Here is a 20,722-nt window from a genome sequence, read left to right on the forward strand (position 1 = left end):
TCTGTTTACTTGGGCACTAGATTCTTTATTAATGTATTTTCTTTGCATAAATTCCTCCTTATGCTCTGATAAATTTGGAACAGAGCTAGATTTTAATGAAACAGCCTCTTGTGAATTACTGCTTTTGGGTTCAAGCAAAGAAGTATCACCAGAACTCTGATGACCTGTTTGGTCCTTGGAAGTTGCTAGATTTTCTGCAGAGGAAAATTTAAATAATGAAGGAATAAAGCTGCCTTTCTCCTTTGTATGTTCCTTCTTGTCTGAAGAATTCAACCCACTGAAAAAAGGAAGTTTCTTGGTAAAAGGAAACGAGTGTTCTTCGCTTGAACTGTTTCGTCTTACATCCTCCTCAGACTTGTGGCCTTTAGAAAACCCAGACACATTTTCTTTCTGCCCTGGTTCAGCAGATGGAAGCAACAACTGACTGAAAGACTTTTTGAGCGGGCTGAAAAAGCTTTCAGATGCTGTGCCCTGATCTTGAGGCTCTGAATGAAGCTCTGCATTTCCTCTATTCTGCTCCTTTCCCAGTTCGTGACCTGTAGTATGCTGATTCCCTAAGTGATTTGCAGGAGGCTTCTCCCTGACAATGTGTGTACCTTCCTTTACAGCGGCATCTGGCTGACTTGTAACATGATGTAGTTCTGACTGTTTCTGTGGCACATCCTGCTGCTTTGGAGCCAAGAGACCATCAAAATTGGCTTTCAGACTAAAAGAACTGACTGAATTTGTGAGCCTGCCAAAGATGGAAGACACGGAAGTACAATTTGTGTTCATCCCTGCCTCACTTCTACTCTCACTCAGCTGTATCTCTGGAACCATATTGGCTGCCATTTGTCCAGATGATCTCTCACTTTTGTCTGCCTCACCAGGTTTCACAGCATGGCTCTCCTCCTTGGCATGCTCCTCTTTTACGACTTCTTGTTTTGGCACTTCCTTCTCAGAGAAGATCTTCAGAGGATTAAACATGCCTAGAACAGAATCCATAACTGAATGCTGGTTCTGCTGGCTGTTAGTGGTAGTTTCATGTGATTGCTGTGTGGAAGCATTACTGTCCACTTTTGTGGTTCCTTGCTTGCTGGAGTTTACATTCTGGGCTTTTTTATCACCACTCACCTGGGTTGGTAGCAAAGAGTGAATGGAGAACTTAGTGTCAGCTTTACCATCCGGTGTCACTCCCGAAGATGCACTCTCACTTTTGAGCTTACCAGAAAACACATTTGAGATTCCACTTTCAGATGAGGTTCTGGTTTCTGACTTCTCTGGAGTGGAAGAAACAAGCTTTTCAACAGAGGCTGTGAGCTGCTTTGTGCTTGACCCCACCTTTTCAGTCAAAGAGCTGAACAGGGAGTTCACAGTATTCTTCATACCTGACAAGTCTGGGAGAGACTCAGATTTACCCTTGGTGCTCTCCTCTGCAGCAGGCTGTTTGGCCTGTTCAGACTTCTTGGCTACTACCACATTATCAGAACTACCCTGCTTCAGTGACGTGCGCTCAGAGCTTTTTCTCGTCTCTGGCAGTGTAGCAAATTTGTTGATCTCTTCCTCCTTTTCAGCCAAATATTCTGAAACCGTTTCTACAAGACACTGAAGTTCATCCATCGTGTCTACATACTCCTCATTGGGTTCTTCAACAGGAGACAGTGTCAAGTCTTGCATAGCATGACCATGCTTGCTCTCTTTAGTCCTGTGTTTTTTATCGCAGCTGGACTTTAACTGGGACTCAGAATTCACAGGGTAAGTAACAGTGAAGTCTCTCAAATGGCTGATGTCAGAATCATGCCATGTTTGTGAAAGAATAGCCAATTTCTCATTTTCATCATCTGAAACAGGTGAGTACTGAAACTCATCAGAAGCACTACTGTCAAATTCCTCAAGGATATCCAGGGGCACGAAAGCATTATCTGAGAGCTCTGCACGTTTCAGATCTTCATTGTTACTGAGGTGAAGTGAGCCCTCGTGGTTCACTCCACACTTGTTGGGCAACTTGCTGCTTTTGACCATCAAGCCATTTTTGTATGGACGCAGGATGGGATAAGCAGGCAACTGTTCCTTATTTTCAGAGCTGCCAGCGTACTTTCCTTTTCTATCATACACCAGCAAATCATCATTAGGTTCAGAATTAGTTGCCACACCATTGAAATATATTTTTTTCTCTCTAGGATACTGCAGACCTCCATTACTTAGGAGGATCATTTGTTCACTTTCTTCAAGACTGTTGTATCGCAATTTCTTTTTCCTTCTCCTATCTATTGTATCATACTCTTGAGGGTATCTTGGGATATCTACAGATCCTGACTCCACACACACATTTTGGCAACATCTTGATTTTTCACAGTGATTGACATTTTCCCTTTTTGAGAGAGTTTGCATCTTTTTAATGTTTGTTTCCTGCCAACTTCTACTTCTATGACTCTTTTCTAAGAACTCCTCTATTAGAAATTTTCCTAGTTCTTCATAGTTACTCTCCTGTTCTTCTTCTCCATCTTCAGAATTACTTGGAATGATCCTGACTCTGTCATTTCTAGCTAGAGATCCTTGTCTAAGATGAAGAAGGTGGGAGGGAAAGGTAGAAAGGCAACAAAAAAAAAAAAAAAAAAAAAGAAAAAGAAAAAGAAAGGAAATGTTTATAAAAAAAAAGAAGGTTTAGAAAGGACAGAAAAAAATAGCAATGAAAAACATGCATTAAATAAAATTAAAGTGAGAAACATCCAGATAGAACAAAACTGAAAACCTGTCAATCAAACGGCTAAAAAAAGCAGAATGAGTTATGATATTCCACAGGTTACATTTAGAAATTCCTGTTTGAGAGAGAACAGCTTTTTGTGATCAAGTAAGGGCACACAGCCTTGGCTGTACCAGTACGCTACTGCTGCTTTTTCAGGCATGCTTAAAAAGTCACTTATTACAGTAACAGGACTACTTTGAGATACAGTGCCCACGCACACCATTTCATGCTATGCTATGCTATGCATGCACGTCGGTCACTCTAGGAAGCAGACTTTGCTTTAGCAGTGTTCATACAGCCCACAGGGCGCTCTGTTTTCCCTGAGAGTGGTTGAAGAGCAGTGAACAGTACAAGGACTCAGGAGTCACTGGACTCCCAGGAAAAGGAGATAGGGGACAAAATGCGAACTGCACACCAGCAACATGGGGAGCTCCAGCTATGCCACCACCACTCCTTCCTATGAGTGCTTTCAACAACAATTAATGCACTCCCTTTGAAGACTCTCTACAGTGTGGGCAAACCCAGCACCAGATCCCCAAGCTCACCTAGGAACAGCTGAGCTGAGTAGCTACTTTGTGACTCTGAGCAGCCTGGTGAGCAAGTGGACAGAACTCTGCAAAGAGCAAGACCACTCATCTGGGTATCTGAGCACCTAAACCTGGTGTAGGTAGAGGACAGCCAGATTCTCTTCTCCCTCCTGGAAGCTAGGGAAACATGTTGTCCAACACACTGCCCACATGTGCACACAGTGACCATCTCCTCTCAATGCAGAATGAAGATCTGGGGGAGATCTTGGTCAGCAGGCAAAGCAACACAGTGGTGATGGATATTAGCCCACTGCCAGTCAGGATCTGCATTTCCCCATTTATGCTTTTAAATAGGTCCAGCAGTCCATACTTGCCCATTGTGAGAGAACAGATTAAAGCAGCTAGTTTTGCTGTCAAACCAGATGAAGAATCCTAGATATCCGAGTATTTGACCCTTGATACTTCTGGATGAACTCCTAAGCTGGGATCAGAAGGATTATCTCAATTGCTCACCGACTCAAGGAGTAGAAGAAGGAAACTGCCTAAATTTTACAAGGACAATTCATACCAGCCTACTTGGAAATGGACACACAGAAAATGGATGTAAAAAAATCAAAACTCTTATGTAAAATGCACAGCAGCTTTTCTTTATGTCATTAGGTGTTAAAATCTAAGGAGCAGGAATGCACGTGTGCCCTGACACCACAAGAGCAGAGCAAGAAAAGGGAAATGGCAAAGGGCACACAGGCATTGTATGGATACTGCTAATACACTGTGTCTTCACCTTGACAGTCTGAGTTGTCTGGAGCACCCCAATGTAGGATGCTGATGGGATAGCACTGCAAGAGAAACAGGTCATTGCATTTTCACTACTGCTGCTTTAGAGCATCATTTCCATCAGTATTATCTAAGATGCTAATTGGAAAGATACTCATTACTTTAAATGAGCTCTGTTGCACACAGTTTAAAACACTACTACACTTCTTGGTTGCAGTTTTAAATCCATAATGGAAATGAATCTAAAAAACTAATGAAATTGAAAAGATTCCCAGGCCACCATAGTTAATAGATCAAATATTTTCAAGTCTCAACTGAAAGAAATGAGTGCTACACAAATGCATGAAGAGCCGTAAAAGCTAAACCAACATTTGATAATTTAGGCAACAACAAAATGATCTTTTTCTGACTGAGTTCCTCCCATGACGAGAGTTTCTCCTGCTGCTCTGCAAAACATTTCTTTAATTAGGAAAAAAGCAGTGACAAGAAATCCAGCGCTTGAGGAGAAAAATGACATCATCAGCCAGGCACCACTACAGATCTGAAATAGAGCCAAGGCAAACAGCGAAAATCAGCCAAAATATATCACAAGATGAGTTCAAGAGCAAGAAGACGGAGACAAGCACACAGACTGCAGAGAGATTAGCCCACCTATCAGACAGACCTAGAGAGTACCTGCTCTCTAGCCAGCACTGCAGCTTGTCATCTGACAGACCCGGATGTGGACTCCAGGTCAGTTCGGCCACTCACAGTGGAGTCTATGCTATCATGTCGCCTCGGGAGTAAGGGCGACAGCAAGGAGGCACGGAGGACGCATGGTTACACAAAATGAACGCTGCAAGCTAGCACTAAAATAAAATAAATAGATTTATTGGTGGGGAAGATATCTGCTGCTCTAAAGTCAGACTGGCTGTTGGAAGCAAAATGTTCTCGAGGTCAGACAAGAGCGATCACCATTATCCTTCAGAGAAGGAGAAATAATATACCTAACTATCAATGGAACATAATCATGTTTTAAAGGTGGTAAAAAGAATGAGAATTTTTCCAGTCAAATCCAACTGTTGTTTAAAAAAAAAAAAAAAAAAAAAAAAAAAAACAGATGTTATTACAGTTGGTTCCAATTGAAGCATTTTGGCACAGACAAATTTTCATCTAATTCAAGACAGGTTCTAGCTGAACCTTGTCTCATCCCTCTGGGTCTGCCCAGCCTTTCATAAGCTGTCATTTCCTCAGCAATTGTGAACTGTAGCCTGCCAGGAACTTCATCAACCAGCTGCCTGGTCCACGGCACACAGAACTCATAGGAGCAAAAGTCACACTCTGTTTTTGCAATATTCTGTTATAACAGAGTTTTGAAAATATTTAAGATTCACCAAAGGGATTTTTTTCCAGTCAGCTCCGCTTAGAAATATCTCTGTAATAAGAAAGAGAATCCCATGTAGCTTCTTTAGAAAGCTTATTAGCATTTCCTAAGTTTTAAGATTAAATATGGAGCAAAAAATCTGGTTGAGCATATAGAAAATGCACTGGGGAGCAACAGCACTAAGAGAGAATTAACCATCATCTGAGAATTGCCTTTCTGGAGTGAAAGCAATCGTAGATGAGCAGGCTCTTAGTTTTTAAACTTTATCTGTCCTGATACTGTCATATCCAATCATACAGGAAGCAAAAAATTCACAATACTTTTTAAAAAAGTCTATCTTGGTATAGTTCAAACTAGAAGTGTTTCTTTGCAGCATCAAGCTACAAACACATTGGCTCTTTCACTAAGAAAAAGCTTCAGACCATCTCTCCAGACTCACATTTCCTGTAATTTTACTACTGCAAACCAGTAGCATAGACTACCAGGGAAAAGGGAATACATTGATACATTAGGTATTTAACAAATACCTAACAAGAAAGCACCAAGAATGATGTTAATCACAGTAAATACATTTTATTGACTCATTTGCATTAAATCTCAGTAACAATGACAACTTCAAAAGCTACCATTAAACTTCAGCTTTTAGCATTAAAGCCAAAAGAAGTCAGAATTTAGCCACAGCCATAAGCCAGCTAGGGTTACTAAACACAGGTTCAGGCTTCAGGAAACACGAACACTCTTATCAAAAGTGTTGAGGTATGAAAAATATCTGTTACATTGCATGTAAAATTCTGCAACTCCAGTTCTAGCAGTATTTAAGAAAATACCTCTTTCTTCCACACCTACGACAGAAACCACAGTATGCCCCGTTTCACACTTGCTTTCTTACCAATATGACTTCTCATAGCACAGCACCTTCAGGTTCTGCTGTGGAAAATCAACGGGAAAAGTACAGCTGCCCAAAAGACAGCACCCACCTGATGGCCACGTGTTCCCGATAATCCACATCGTAATGCTGCAGAGAGTCAGCACAGGAATCCTGCAGGACTCCTTGCTGCTGCGGGCGTGATGGGGCAGTGAACTGGTGCACAGAGGCATTGGGCTGCGCGGTCGTGTGGTACGGAGGAGGAATGCTGCTGCTGGTCTCACTGCGATAGTCACTGTCTCGATCATCCACAGCACTGTCAGCATCTTCGAAGGCTAAGAAACAAAAGCAGTTAAGGGTATGGCTCTCTGAAGTTGCCTTGCTAGGACAGTGAAGCTCATTTTTGTTTGTAAAAAGCTGCAAAAAGAGGCTAGTTCTGCAATGCTGGCAGATGGACTCTCCCAGACGGGCTCTCCCAGGACGTGCCAACACTCCAGCAACTCAAGTAACTCCAGAAACTGCCTCTACCTCTTCCTCTCTCTCTTCCCATCATAGAATTCTGTTTCTCTGATTATGCAAAAATTGGTAGAATAATACACTTTTATTTTAAAACAAAACAAAGCAACAACGAAGAAAAGAAAAAAAATCTCATCTTCAAAAGTTTCAGGTTCCTCCCTGCTGCCAAAATGAACAACCAGATGTTGAGGAGCAAGGAGTCTTCAGGAGAGAAGCTCTTTCCTAGGGTCGCAAAAAGTCCTCCTTTTTGCCATAAGAATATTTAGCATCCTCAACCAGAGCTCCAGGAAATTAAAGGATGTACATCAGCCTGTTAAACTTAGCAGTCAACACTAATGAACACTTTACCAAGCTATAAGCTCCCTTCCCATGAACCTCTCTCTCTGGAGAGGTATTTCTCATTGATAGTCTGTCAGAAAAAGAGAACACCACTGCAGAGAGGAAAAATTTCAAAAATACAATATTGGTGTATCGCTGTGTTTGGCTGTGCAGAACACAAAGCTACCTCAGCAAGCTTAAGTGAAATACACATACACACACCACATCAGTGGAGTGCACCATCACCATGCTTGACAGAAAGGAAAACAGAGATCAGCCACTATTCACTGCATCCGCCACCAACAGCTTGTTTAAACAGGACAATCAAATTAAAGTCCCCTCTGGTAAGCTAACCAGTGGTATGTGTCCTACATAGCCACTCAACACAAACCTGAGCAATAAAGTAAAAGTGCTGTTTTCATGCTAGGTAAAGGCTTAAACTTTTTCTTCCACCCATGCTTCCCACCTCTCTAATTCAATTTCCATTGTTTTTAATCCAAGGTAATGTTTGTTCTTAGTGGTATTTTCTGCACCTTCCCAGTTGAGCAAGGTTACATCAAGGTTACAATGCCCTAAAGTGGATGGAAAAATAGAAAACAACCTCAGTAGAAAACATGTTTGCAATTTACAAATGGCTCGAAAAGCCTGGCTCTACGCTCTTAACTACCATCAGTTCAATTAGATTGTCCGCCCTGAAAACAGAAATAAGCTTCCAGTATTTCAGCAGCTTAAGTGCTGCATAGTTCTTGTCAGTCTCTCGTCAACTGATTAAAAATGAATAGCAATTATCTGTTGTTTTATTTAGTCTTATTAAAAGTGTAATGTCCATCAGTTTTAGCACAGCTCAGTGCTTGGAAGAAAACACTGAAGATGTGTTAGACAGAAATGATTTAATATGCCAGAGTGGCAAACCCATCATCACATGTTCAGTCATGGAGAAAGGGCTGATGGATGACGAGGCACACCTACCCTCAGAAGGCTAACGAGATGGATGAACAGTGTCACAGCTGAATGCTTGAGTCATTACGGTCTCGTGTCTTGGAATTACTTATGTTGGGACAGAAACACTCTTGCAAGTTTTCCCACTTTGCTGCCCTGTTAGTTTCTTCTTCCCCATCAGATACAAATCACATTTCAAGTAAAACCCAGCTAACTCTGGTATGATCCAAAGCTCTTCCAGATGCAGCCACATCACCACTGTAAGCTCTTGCAGAGACTTAAGACCCACTGTTGTAAGTCTGGGATATGGTAGCACACACCAGACCAATAGCTTTAGCAATAAACTATCTCACCACAACAGTACAGTAGCAAGTACAAATCAGTAGCACTATTAGCTGGATTGAAATGATATAAATCCTGTGATTTGCTAATAATGGACTAAAATTATTATCAGGGTTTGATAACGCTCACACAATCGTGGCTATTTGGCAGATCAGCAGGAAGCAGAGCATGGCTTCTCTGGATGAGCTGATGGGCTCAAGGAATTCCAAATTCCATCAGCTCAGACCAGCTGATGGGGTTCAGGGAATTCCAAATTCCCTGGCCAGACTATACCAGAAGCACTAATTGGACTTGTTAACAAATCATTACATCCTACTTCTGCACTACTGTTGTAATGTAACTAACTAATGTTAACCAACTGTCTCACTGTTTTTCTGTGTGTGTGAGGTGCTTGGAAACACCATGTGTTGACCATGGCTTCACTCCATGTCCTGTGCTGGCTCTAGCCTCCTCACGCAGTAAGCATGGTCAGAGACCTGAATTTGCCAAAGCCATTTTGAACTGTGGCAGGGGGCTGGTTGCCAGCCTAGGCCAGCTTCTTAATCCAATTCCCACTGGGACAGTACAAGGAAAATGGCAGGGCATCACACTGGATGACTATTGTATGGCAGCTAGATTACTTTCCTGTAAGACCTAATGCTTACATCACTTTGAAGTGACTGTAAAGCCACAGTACTGGCTAGTCTTCCACTAGTCATAGAAACAACACACAGCAGGAAGAATTGCCCCCTCCACTGGAAAACTGTCCCTGGCTGATGTTCTTAGTGCTCCTTTTCTACAGCAAGGGCAATGCACGTTGTGTCTCAACAGATTTTCCATATGAACCACACTGTCTAAGCAACACCTAAAAAACAGCTGATCAACTTAAATGTTAATCAAACGGTTGTATCATGCATGGCTATTAAAGCTAGTAACAGTATTTCTCTTGATGCCAACTGGTGTGTGGTGTAAGGAAGTGTCTTAGAGGTCATCACACAAAACATGTCCATGATGACAAGTTTAAAGGATGCAAGGCTCCAGGTGCCATAACATCAATGAGACAGGAACACATGGGCTTCTGATGCACATTCCTTGCATCCACAATATCTGTAAGTGTTAATGGTGCTACATACTAGGCAGAAATCCTCAGCAATAACTGATTAATAAGGTCCAATCCCAGAAACATATTCACACTAAGCTGCATCTACCTTACAAGCAATCTCACTTTATTTAATCTAAATGTTCACAAATGAAGACTTTGCTTATTCTGATTAAGAACACCAAAATCTGGACCACACCTCACTTTTAGCATACATGCTCTCTGCAAGAAAGTATGCTCTGAAGTATCTGCACATGGCGATAATCCCATTTGTTAACACACCTGACATATATTTTATTTAAACAAGAGACTGACAAAAACCTGCAGAGGCAGCTTTATGTATATTGCATCCCTTCAAAAGATGGGTATCAGGCCTTACATCCATTTTTCAGCAAAATTTCTATCACAAAATACAACACATGATGAGTTAAGTTCAAGCACTGTCATCTAATGGATGATACACCAAGTTTTCCATTGGAAAAATTGTAGCTTAACCACAGTCTATGACAATCAGTTAATTCATAACCAGACAAAAACAAAGTTAGTAGTTATTTTAACCCACTTTGAGAAATTCTGCATGTCCAAAAGAGCACTGAAGGGATGAAAACAAATCCAAAGTCACTGGACCCACCGCTGAAAGGGTGGGGGGTAAGGCTGAAGGGCAGGGTAGAGGCATGCTGTTCACGGGTAGTTATTGAATATTCATGCATATACAGAGTGTAAGAAGAAAACTATCTGACAGTGACACCACACAGAAGGATATTACAAACAGCATGGAAAACAACTAAAAGGGGACAGCAAGGTGTGTCCAGAGAACCCTCCTCTCTGAAGCAAACTGTATTCTATACACCATATTAATCCTCCACTCTCCTGCCTCAAGAAGTTACTACATCACTCCTGCAGGTTTGTATACAATAGCTTTAATACCCTGGCCACAGAACCACTTTAAGCAGTCCTGTCACATCAGCTGTACCCATCACATAAGCCTGAGTAAAAATTTCAATAAAAACATCATGCTCAAGTGCTCACAAAGAAGGAGGTTCATGCAAGGTTCTGTGTCCCCCAAACCCCGCTACTTTTCCAGAACAAGTCACTGAGCTTCTCACAGCTTTTGTCTATCTTTGTAAGACCAGGGTAACAGAGATGAAATTTTACAGACGTGAATGCATGACTTGCAGTCCCAGTCCAGAGGTGATCTGTCAGTGTCACACCAAGGCTTTTGCATCTCATCTTCCCCATTCTGCCTCCATTTAATTGTTTTCACACAAGCGTCTCACAATCTCTTGCTTTAATCAAGTCTCAGAACCCAACATTCTACTGTTTCCTCTAACATCAGTGACTTCTGACAACCATGCGGCCTTTCAGAAATCTGGTAATTCAAATGCATTGAAGAGGACTACTAAAGTAATGGAAGCCCAGGGAAGCAGAAATCACAAAAGGACACAAGGTCGTGTTTCTGAGGCTCTTTTGTGGCTCTGCAAGCTAAAAATTCAAAAAGATTTTCAGGAATGATTTAAGTGCAACTTTGGAGGTCATTAGTCTACCTTATCACCCTCAGCACTTAAAATTCATGAAAAACATGAATAATTTTAAGACACTAAGTTAGAAACATTCAGATTTCAGACAGAGGGCTTTCAGAATCCTGTTTTTCCATTTTCAGAATTGCAGAATTGTCAGGGTTGGAAGGGATGTCTAGAGATTAACAAGTTCAACTCCCTCACTAAAGCAGGTTTCCCACAATAGGAGTCCAGATGCATCTTTATTATCTCCAACGAAAGAGACCCCACAACCTCTCTGAGCATTGTCATAGTAAAGTTCTTCTGCATATTTGTGTGAAGCTTCCTATGTTCAAGCTTTTTGGCCATTGCTTTTTGTCCTATCACTACACACCACTGAGAATAGTCTAGCCTTGTTCAGTTGCCTCCTGCACTTTAGATATTTACAGACATTGGTCAGATCCATTCTCAGTCTTCTTTTCTCCAGACTGTACAGACCCAGGTTACTCAGCCTTTCCTCATAAGGGACACATTTCAGGGGCTTTATGATCTTATAGCCCTCTGCTGGACTACTTCTAGGAGATCTTTGGTTTTTTTTTAAAACTGGAGAGCCCAAAAGTGGATTCAGTGTTGCAAAGATGGCCTCACCAGGGCAAAAGAGGGAAGGTCTCTCAGCCTTATGTGGTTATTGCTCTCCAAATGCATGACTCTACAATCGCTTTTGTTGAACCTCATAAACTTTCTCTCCACCCAATTCTCCAGTCTGTCAAGGTCCCACTGAATGGCAGCACAGCCTTCCAGTGTGTCAGCCACCCCTCCCAGCTTCATTCCATCAGCAAACTTGCTGAGGGTGGACTTTATCCCTTCATCCAGCTCACTGATGAAGAAGACAGGACCCAGCACTAAACCCTGGGGAATATCTCTAGTTACAGACATCCATCTAGACACTGTGCCACTGATCACTACTCTCTGAGCTCTGCCAGTAAGACAGTTCTTAACCCACCTCAACATCCACTCATCTATCCCACAGTTTCTAAGCTTCATTACAAAGGATGCTGTGGGAGACAATGTCAAAAGCCTTGCTGAAGTCATGGAACACAGTATCCACCGCTGAGATGAGGAGAGTCTCATCTACCCATCCAGTGATGATATCATAGAAGGCTACCAGGTTGGTCAATCATGATTTCCCCTTAGTGAATCCATACTGACTACTCTTGACAACCTTCATCTCCTTCAGCTCCTTGGAAATAGCTTACAGAACAAGCTGTTCCATCATCTTCCCAGGGACAGAGGTCAGGGCCGACTTGTCCGTAGTTTCCTAGCTTCTCCCTCTTGCCATTTCTGAAGGCTGGAGCGACATTGGCTTTCCTTGAGTCCTCAGGTACCTCTTTCATTCTCTGAGACATCTTTCAAGGATGATAGAGAGGATCAGCAATCACTTCTGTCAGCTCCTTCAGCGCATGTGGATGCATCCCATCAAGCCCGTGGATTTGTTCATATTGATGAAGCAGCCTCTGCTGCTCATCTGGAGGGAGGTCTTCCATTCCCCAAACCCTCTCTCTTACCTCCAGGATCCTGGATTCCAGGTTCCAGGATTCCCAAAGAGGCAGCCTTCGTAGTAAAGACTGAAGCAAAGAATGTGGTTCATTGCCTTCACCTTCTCATTGTCTCCTGCTACCAGGGCACTAACCTGATTTAGCAGTGCATGCACATTTTCACTAATTTTCCTTTTACTGGACATACTTAAAAAAAAACTTTCTTGTTATCCTTTACCTCCTTTGACAGATAAAATTCCAAGCCTTAGCCTTTTTCATTGCATCCCTACAGTCCCTGACGACAATTCCTATATTCTTTGCAAGTGGACAGGCCCTTTTTCCACATTTTGTGGATTTTCTTTCCATTTATAAACACATTCTGCTGCTGAAACACTTATCAGTCAAGAACTGGACTGATACTCCAACATTCCAAAGTGCAAAGAGTACCCTGGACACCTGTCCTACTTCTTCATTTCTTTACCTTTCTTAAAATGAAGCCAAGTCAACAGCACAAGGTGTCCCTTTGTCAAAATGCCCTCTATCCAGTTAGCATGGCTTTGGACTGCAGTGCATTTCTTACAAGAAGTTTTCACTTAGAAGAACATCTTCCAGCTACTAACAAGCTGTTTTTGCTGCTTTCTTCCCACTTGTAAATTTACAGCTGTAAGTATATTTTTCCTGGCAATGCTGAGCTAATGTATTTGGCTTGGAAACATCACAAATGTTGATCCAAGCCTCCCTAAAAGGACGCTAACATGATTTCAGAAAGGACAGCAGAACAAGGATGAAAAGGAGGGTGGGAGGGGGAAGTACAAGTTCCTTTTTAAAAAGGAAAGAAAAAAGATACTAGAAATAAAAGCTACATCAACTTGTCGGAGAAAAAGGCAAAATATTCTATGCACCCTGCATAGAATATATAGAATATTCTGTTCCCCTGCATTCCTGAATTATACCAATGCTTAAACATCCCAATTTCTGCCAAACACATAACACTGAAAAAAGAAGGCTATGTGGAGAAGCAATATTTTTTGTTTTAGTACTAAACAAAAGTTTTGTTGATTCCCAGTTATCACACATCTGCGAACTACCCCACACAACAGAGACACCCAAGACCAACAAAATGAACCAGTCATTCACTGCTGTTGATGCTTAAAGAATTTAAGGCTTGATCACGGACAGGAAACCAAGGAGGACAAAAATGTTGAGAGAAGAGAAAGTGGGAAGTCAGCAGTGGAAGGCTTCAGAAATGCACAAGAACAGATGCATGATTTTTCCCTTCTTAGCTGTGTACAGACCTGAAGAAAAAAATACAGGTATTGAAATTCACTGTGATTAACTGGGCATCAGATTTAAATCACTGGACTGTAGTAGAGAGTGTCCTCAAATTCCTTTATGTCAAAAACAGAAAAGCATCAGGCAGCATTACCTTCCTGCAGGCAGTGGCTGCAATCACTGTGCTTTGCATGCTCCCCTCAGCAACACCCTCATTGTTTGTTTTGACACAAGGAACAGATACTTTCATTTCATTACCAATGGATCAATCCTTGCAGATCCTACAGGCAGCAGAAGCCATGCAGTGTAGCTTAAGCAGAAGCACTGCCTGTTGCAATTTGTGGGAATTCCAGAAAGTAAAGATATTTCATGCATGATTTCTGGGCAAATTAATAAAAACTTGGAACTGTGAGACCTCTGCAAAAGCTGTCACATCCAGCAGTCTTCAGGTGCCCTACAGATCACAGACAGCAGTGGTATTAACATTTACCTTTTTAGGGCTGATGAGCACCAATTGAAGCAAAGCCATGTCGCTTTTGCCATGACACCACCTCACTGAGCTCGAACTCACTACAATACCTACAAGCCTTCTGTCTCACTGATGTTTGCCAACCATTCCCATGTTCAGATTTGGTCCTGTCTGTAGCCTCCAGAATTTCTTTGATTGCTTCCAGTGTTTCTTCGCATCTTACTAAAACAACCACTATGGATTCACTTGCAATTTTCAGCTACTCTGAACATAAACGTAAGCTTCCGTGAGTATGAAGATTAACACAGAAAACACATCCAAGAAGAAAACTGGAATCATCCTTACAGGAAAAGAGGAATATTCCAATTCTGTCTTCTCAAATTTCAGAAAAAGCACAAGCAACTCAGCCAAAACAAAGCTAAACGGTGGGAGAAAAAAAGCAAAATAAAAAAACAAACATACAGCCATCCACACATGAAGATACGAAGATTCAATTCAGTGAAAGTGAACAGATTTTCTATATGCATGAATATTCCCACTTTCCTCACCCTGGAGCATGCTGCATCACTACAGAATCAAGAAACTTGAAAGAAATTGAACTGTTACGTACTCAGCTGCTCTCCCCATCCGAAATAACTCCAGTTGCCTGCATGTGACACAAATGGCAGAAGAGAAATGGAATGGGAAAAAAAAACTTAGAAGAGCAAGCCACAAGCATATTTTCATGTATTTAAAATGCCTTATAGATTACAACCTTGACAAAGATTTTTTTTCTTTATAAACATGGTGCTAGATTTGTTTGGGGATTTACTGTTCACTCTCCAGAACACCAAAGATTAAGAAATCATGCATTAAGATAAACAGACAAAATACTTATCAACATATTTCTCAGGTAGAACAGTAAAGCACTGCTCCCTGGTACACAAATTACCATGATTACAAGCAGAATATCCCAGAAAGTAGAGTTCAGGTAAGAGCCAGATCTTTAGTCTTGTTTAAAACTGTATAACTCAAGAAGCAAAAGCTGTTTCACCTTTCCTCTTTCCAGAACAAAGGTAACTCAGCAGTAAAAGCACCACACCAGTAGATATAGCACAAAAACTATCTTCATGCATGCAAATCAGCAGTAAGGAAGAGTGCTTTCTTAGCTAGACTTACACCGGTACAAAACTCAGAGACCTCACAACACTCTGCAGATGCAAATAATCACGTGTAACTTCTCTAACAGCAAGCAGATCTCTCCACGTTAAGGATGACAACAAATTCATGTTAAAGTTGAACAGCAATTCAGTAGGCAAGTTAATAGCTTTTCAATATCCAAATTGTTACCCCAGGGTGACATCTCAGGATGACAGTGATGAAGGCAAACCACCAAACTACGAAACATCCCCACACCTCAGAGCAATTTGGCAGCATGCACATAACTTACAACTCCAAGAAAAGTCTCAGAACTCCAAGAATGCTCAAAAAGCATTTCTGGAAGACAGTGTGTAAAAGAAAGGTTCGCAGGAGTGACGGTCTGTAAGCAGATTAATAACAAGAGAACCACCAAGCACTGAAAGCAAGCCTCAGAATTGAGGTCTGTCCTCAGAGGAGAAATATTGCAACCTGCTGAAGGCAAAAGTCCTCAGACTGACAGTGATGTCCTTGAGGAAGCTGCTCATCTCCCTGCACTGCTGTTATCAGGCTCCATATGCTCAGCATGAAAATAGCACAAACTTTTAAAAGCACTTCAGAGATTATTATTTTGATAACACATAGCCAATTGATGGCAAGCTGATGGAAAGGCGGAAGGGAAAGAAAGCTGCCTGAAACTAGCTCCTTATCCTCCAAGTGCTTTCATATTGAGAAGCTGGGTTACACATACGGATGCATTGTAACTGTAGAAGAACTAGGAAGAAAATACTGCAGGAGTAAGCAGAAAGAGATGCACTAAGAGAGACTCAGGGATTATTCCTGCCACAATCTCAAAACTCTGCTTCTGTTTGTTTTTACTAACACCCACTTCACTTCAGCATCTAACATTTTGGATAAAAGATGAATTTATTAAAGATTCAACACATATGCTGCTTCATTTAAGATTCAGGAGCTAACAGTATGTATCTCAGTCCTTCAGTATAATCACAGAAGACCTGAGCTGACAGTCGTGATATTTTGAAGGTTAATGAAAACAGAACTTCTTTTAGCCTTTTCAAGTTGCTTTTATGCTTCATAAAAAAATAAAAAATTAAAAAACATAAAGCATAACCTCATTCTGAGAAGGAAAAAAGTAACTTCCAGATCACTTTCGGGAACAAATTTAAACCTGTAAAACTTGATTTGAAACTACCAAGAAGTCCAGACAGATAGAGCACAGAAAGCTATAATTCTAAAAAGCATACAGAAATAAAATATAATAACAGTGGAATAGATGGTACAGACAAATCAGGCTATTTATTACGTGAGCTCCTTGATACCAATACTGAAACTCAGTTATCGCAGTATTTTGTAGTCACAGGTTTCAGTACTGAAAAATGAGGTTTCATATAAACCTCCAATTAAGGACTAAGTGATGCCAGCAGCCTTGTGCCTTGGATGCTACAACATTCTTGTCATTAACACATTTTATAAAATACATCTAAGTTCCCACAGCTAGCTGTGCATAACATATGCTCGCTCTGTGTCTCAATTATGCAACTATTCAAGGAGGAACTCCTCCTCTCCACTTCACACTGTCAAGCCTGGATCAGCAGGGACACTGTAGAAAACAGAATATTCCATGTTTTTAATGCAGTCTAATTTGATTTCCTGCATGCCATTTTGTTTTGCTGCTGCTTACAAGCTTCTAAGAGCAGCTGTGCTGTACTATACCCATCAGAACATTACCATTTACTGCCGTCCACTTCTTACAGTCATGCTGATAAATTGTTTAATCCTCCTGTTATATTCCATGGTGAGTGAAGACAGAGAGGGTCTAAATATGTTTATAAAAGCAAACTGAGCTTCAGAAATTACAGTAAACTCAGTGCTGATATAACTGTTTATGGAATACAAACAGAGCTAGGCAGGTCCTGGTTATTTTTTCTTTCTAGTTTTAGTGTACCCTTCTCCCGTGGCTAATACCCTCCACAAAGTATGCACAGATCTTAGATTAAGTACACACTTACTTTATTACATTATTTGATTTACTTTCCAAATTGCACATGCAGCATTTCAATGAATAAAAGTCTAAAATAGCTTTTCAGAACCAAATCAAGTTTTCAGAATAACCAAGAGGGTTTCCACACCAGGTATCACATTTTCCAGCTCAGTTTTGGAACATCACAAGTGAGGAGTAAAACCTTTGCCCTAAACGAGATTAGGAAGCACAGGGGGGAAATGAGCTAGTAGCTGGAAGGGATGAGGACAAGCACTGGAGTGTTGGAGCTTCTCCTACCTGCTCAGTACTCCCTGTTTTCAATCACACTTTACTGCAAGTTAGTCATGGAATCGTAGAATCATAGAATGGCCTGCATTGAAAAGGACCACAGTGATCATCTAGTTTCAACCCCCTGCCACCCACCAGACCAGGCTGCCCAGAGCCACATCCAGCCTGGCCTTGAATGCCTCCAGGGATGGGGCATCCACAACCTCCTTGGGCAACCTGTTCCAGTGCTTCACCACCCTCTGGGTGATAAACTTACTCCTAATATCTCACCTGAACATCCCGTGTCTCAGTTTAAAACCATTCCCCCTTGTCCTATCGCTGTCCACCCTCATAAACAGCCATTTGTACGCTCCCTTCAAGTACTGGAAGGCCACACTGAGGTCTCCCTGGAGCCTTCTCTTCCCCAAGCTAAACAAGCCCAGTTCCCTCAACCTTTCCTCATAGGAGAGGTGCTCCAACCCTCTGATCATCTTAGTGGCCCTCCTCTGTACCAACTCCAAGAGCCCCACATCTTTCTTGTGCTGGGGACCCCAGGCCAGAACTCAGTACTCCAGATGGAGTCCTTGATTTATGTTGAAATTCTGGAGCATTTTAATTTCAATAAATGAATTGACCTTTCCAGCCAGCTTTACTACAGCTAAACAAAATAACACAGAACTGAGAATTTAAGCAGTGCTTGGATCACCATCAAATCACCAAGAGTATCCACAGTTATTACAAGCTTGTGCAACTCAATAACTACAGACAAAAGACCTGGGCAGTCATCGTTAATTTCAGCCAAGAAACAAAAACATTTCTTCCACTGCTCTAATACCTAACAGATCTGTCATGTCTTTTTAGTTTCTAGGCACATCCACTACTTGATGTAAGTGAAATAAGATACATACGAGATGCAGTAAATAACAAACAAAAGTTTTCTATACTCCTCTTTGAAATGCAACTTCAGACTGCAATTTATTGTCTAGCATTATCAATATGGATAAAGGAAAGATTAATATAATGTTGCACAGCTGCTGAGAAAAGATCTGGTGTCTTTCTTTTTCTCGAGTTTCAACCTTGCACTTTCAGTACAAGACTCACTGCTCAAGGACACATTCAAGGAGGCATCTGTGGCTTGAGTACAAAGCTGAGCAATAATTTTCATATCAGCTTAATACCTTTAAATTCAGAAAACAAATACTTATAAATTTCAGATTAATTTTCTGTTACTTCCATAACATTAAAGGATGAATAATGAAGCTTCAGAATCCATTAAAAATCCCTTCAGAAAAAAAAAAAGAAGCATTCAAGAGAAGCACTAAACAAATAATGAAACCTAAGTGATTAACAAAGCATCTACTTCTCTTTTTTTTTCACTTACAGAAAAATATGTCACTTTTAGCAGTGTCCAGCATTTCAGAAAGAGGTTTAGCATTTGCACTTTTTTGAAAATTAAGGTTTCACTTCCTTGTCAGAACCTTTCAGAACACTGCACATTCTCTCAGAAAACAACTAAGTACATCTACAGGATCAGCAGTAAAGCCATGTATCTGCTCTCCTCCAGAATTTAGCAGCAGGTCAAACATTGTTACTATAATCTTCTAAAATAGCCAGTATTTTTAATTTTCAAGCACTGAATACTTTCCCTCAGACATATTCTATCCAGAAGTAGCAGCCTTCACCTAAGACCGGAGGCAGACATTTTAGAACAAGATCTTGAATCTGCTCTCCTTTGAGCAGACCTATCATGCTTCTAGCCAAACAAGGCACTGAGTACTGCAAGGCCACAAGAAAGGTAGTTACTCATATGGCATTTATCCTAAACAAAGAGGAACAGGACTTGTCAGTCACCCATAAGCAGAGAGGTCAGGGAACTCTCTTTCACAGCACATCAGCTGAACTACCACAAAACAGCTTACACAGTAATTTCATTCGTACAGACAAAAATTGTTATTCTTTGCCTAGCCTAATTAAAAAAAAATGTCATTAACATGTCCTCTTTTGAATTACATTGAACTGAGGACTGCTGAAAGGCTTACTTCCTGCACCATGCACTGCAGCCAGTAGTTTTGCTCTTCTACAGAATGGCTTTGCACTGACTGCAGCAGGCTTATTAGTGTCACCTAGCCTTCAGAAGGCTGACATCTTCAGCACTCCTCTCATACTGCCCTGGTCTACAAATGCTGTAGGTAGCTGCAAGCTTCTCCTATTTCTAAACACAGAAGCAGGTTAGAAACCTCAGGAAAAATACCTTGCAAAAATATATGGAGCATATCTAAATATAGAGAATATATATAGCAAGTGTCTCTACAACAAGGAGAGCTTGATGACACTACGATGCCTGCCACTGCAGCATTACAGATATACACCTCTATAAGCAAGTAAAATGGTTAAGCTGGGACATGTTTAAAATCACATTGATAATGCATTGACTTGACAGCCTAGTCTAGATTTTTCCTTCAATATTACTTAACAGGAAAAAAAGTCTCTTACCAGGATTTCATTTCAGCACATTCGCTGCCATAGGCTGTTTACCCAGTTGAATACTGGTAGAAAGCAGCACTGTATGCTCCAATTAGAACAAACGTTAAGATTCAGCATCAGCACAAGACATTTTTGAATGATGCACAGGTAAGGCCAGATGCCTATGATTTCACTATGAAAACAAGATGAAATGTGTGTCCTGTCTAACCAGCCCTTTCAGCAAGACTTTACCTTGCTAAAACTCCTTGGAACCACAGCTCTCCGACAACTGTGCTAACAATTTTGTCAGAACTGTACTACCCGTGATGTTGAAACTGTAGCTATGGGTTTCAATGGCTCCAATTCATTGCCACATTAATGGCTACTGAAGGACAAAAGATGCTAGCGCCCAAAATACAGAACCGTAATCACAGTATAAAACCACTGAGGATGTACCAGGCTGGAGAGGAGCAGGGGCAAAAGAGAAAACTGTCTTGTTCGATGTTTTACTTTTGTTGGTTTGTTGGTTTTCTTGAAGTATTTTAAGCAGATGAAGCTCCTCATCGATGTCATAGAAAGCACCTTAATCTCCTTGTTAAAGACAGTTAAGGAGGAGGAATGTATAAACCATCTCGGCACATCAGCGGAATTT

General features: G+C 41.1%; 1 protein-coding gene across 2 annotated transcripts in view; it reads right to left on the reverse strand.

Moving 5' to 3' along the window:
* The window catches only part of UNC13B (unc-13 homolog B), a 204,221-nt gene that overhangs the window by 138,286 nt on the left and 45,213 nt on the right, over nt 1-20,722 (reverse strand). For both annotated transcript variants that reach the window (XM_042838404.1, XM_042838403.1), the window contains exon 8: nt 6,370-6,592. In XM_042838404.1, coding sequence (XP_042694338.1) covers nt 6,370-6,592 — 223 coding nt within the window. The remainder of the gene's footprint in view (nt 1-6,369; nt 6,593-20,722) is intronic.

This window comes from Centrocercus urophasianus, unplaced genomic scaffold, assembly GCF_019232065.1.
Source record: "Centrocercus urophasianus isolate 14NV4802_14NV808 unplaced genomic scaffold, USGS_Curo_1.0 seq_8, whole genome shotgun sequence".
NCBI classification, from domain to species: Eukaryota; Metazoa; Chordata; class Aves; order Galliformes; family Phasianidae; genus Centrocercus; species Centrocercus urophasianus.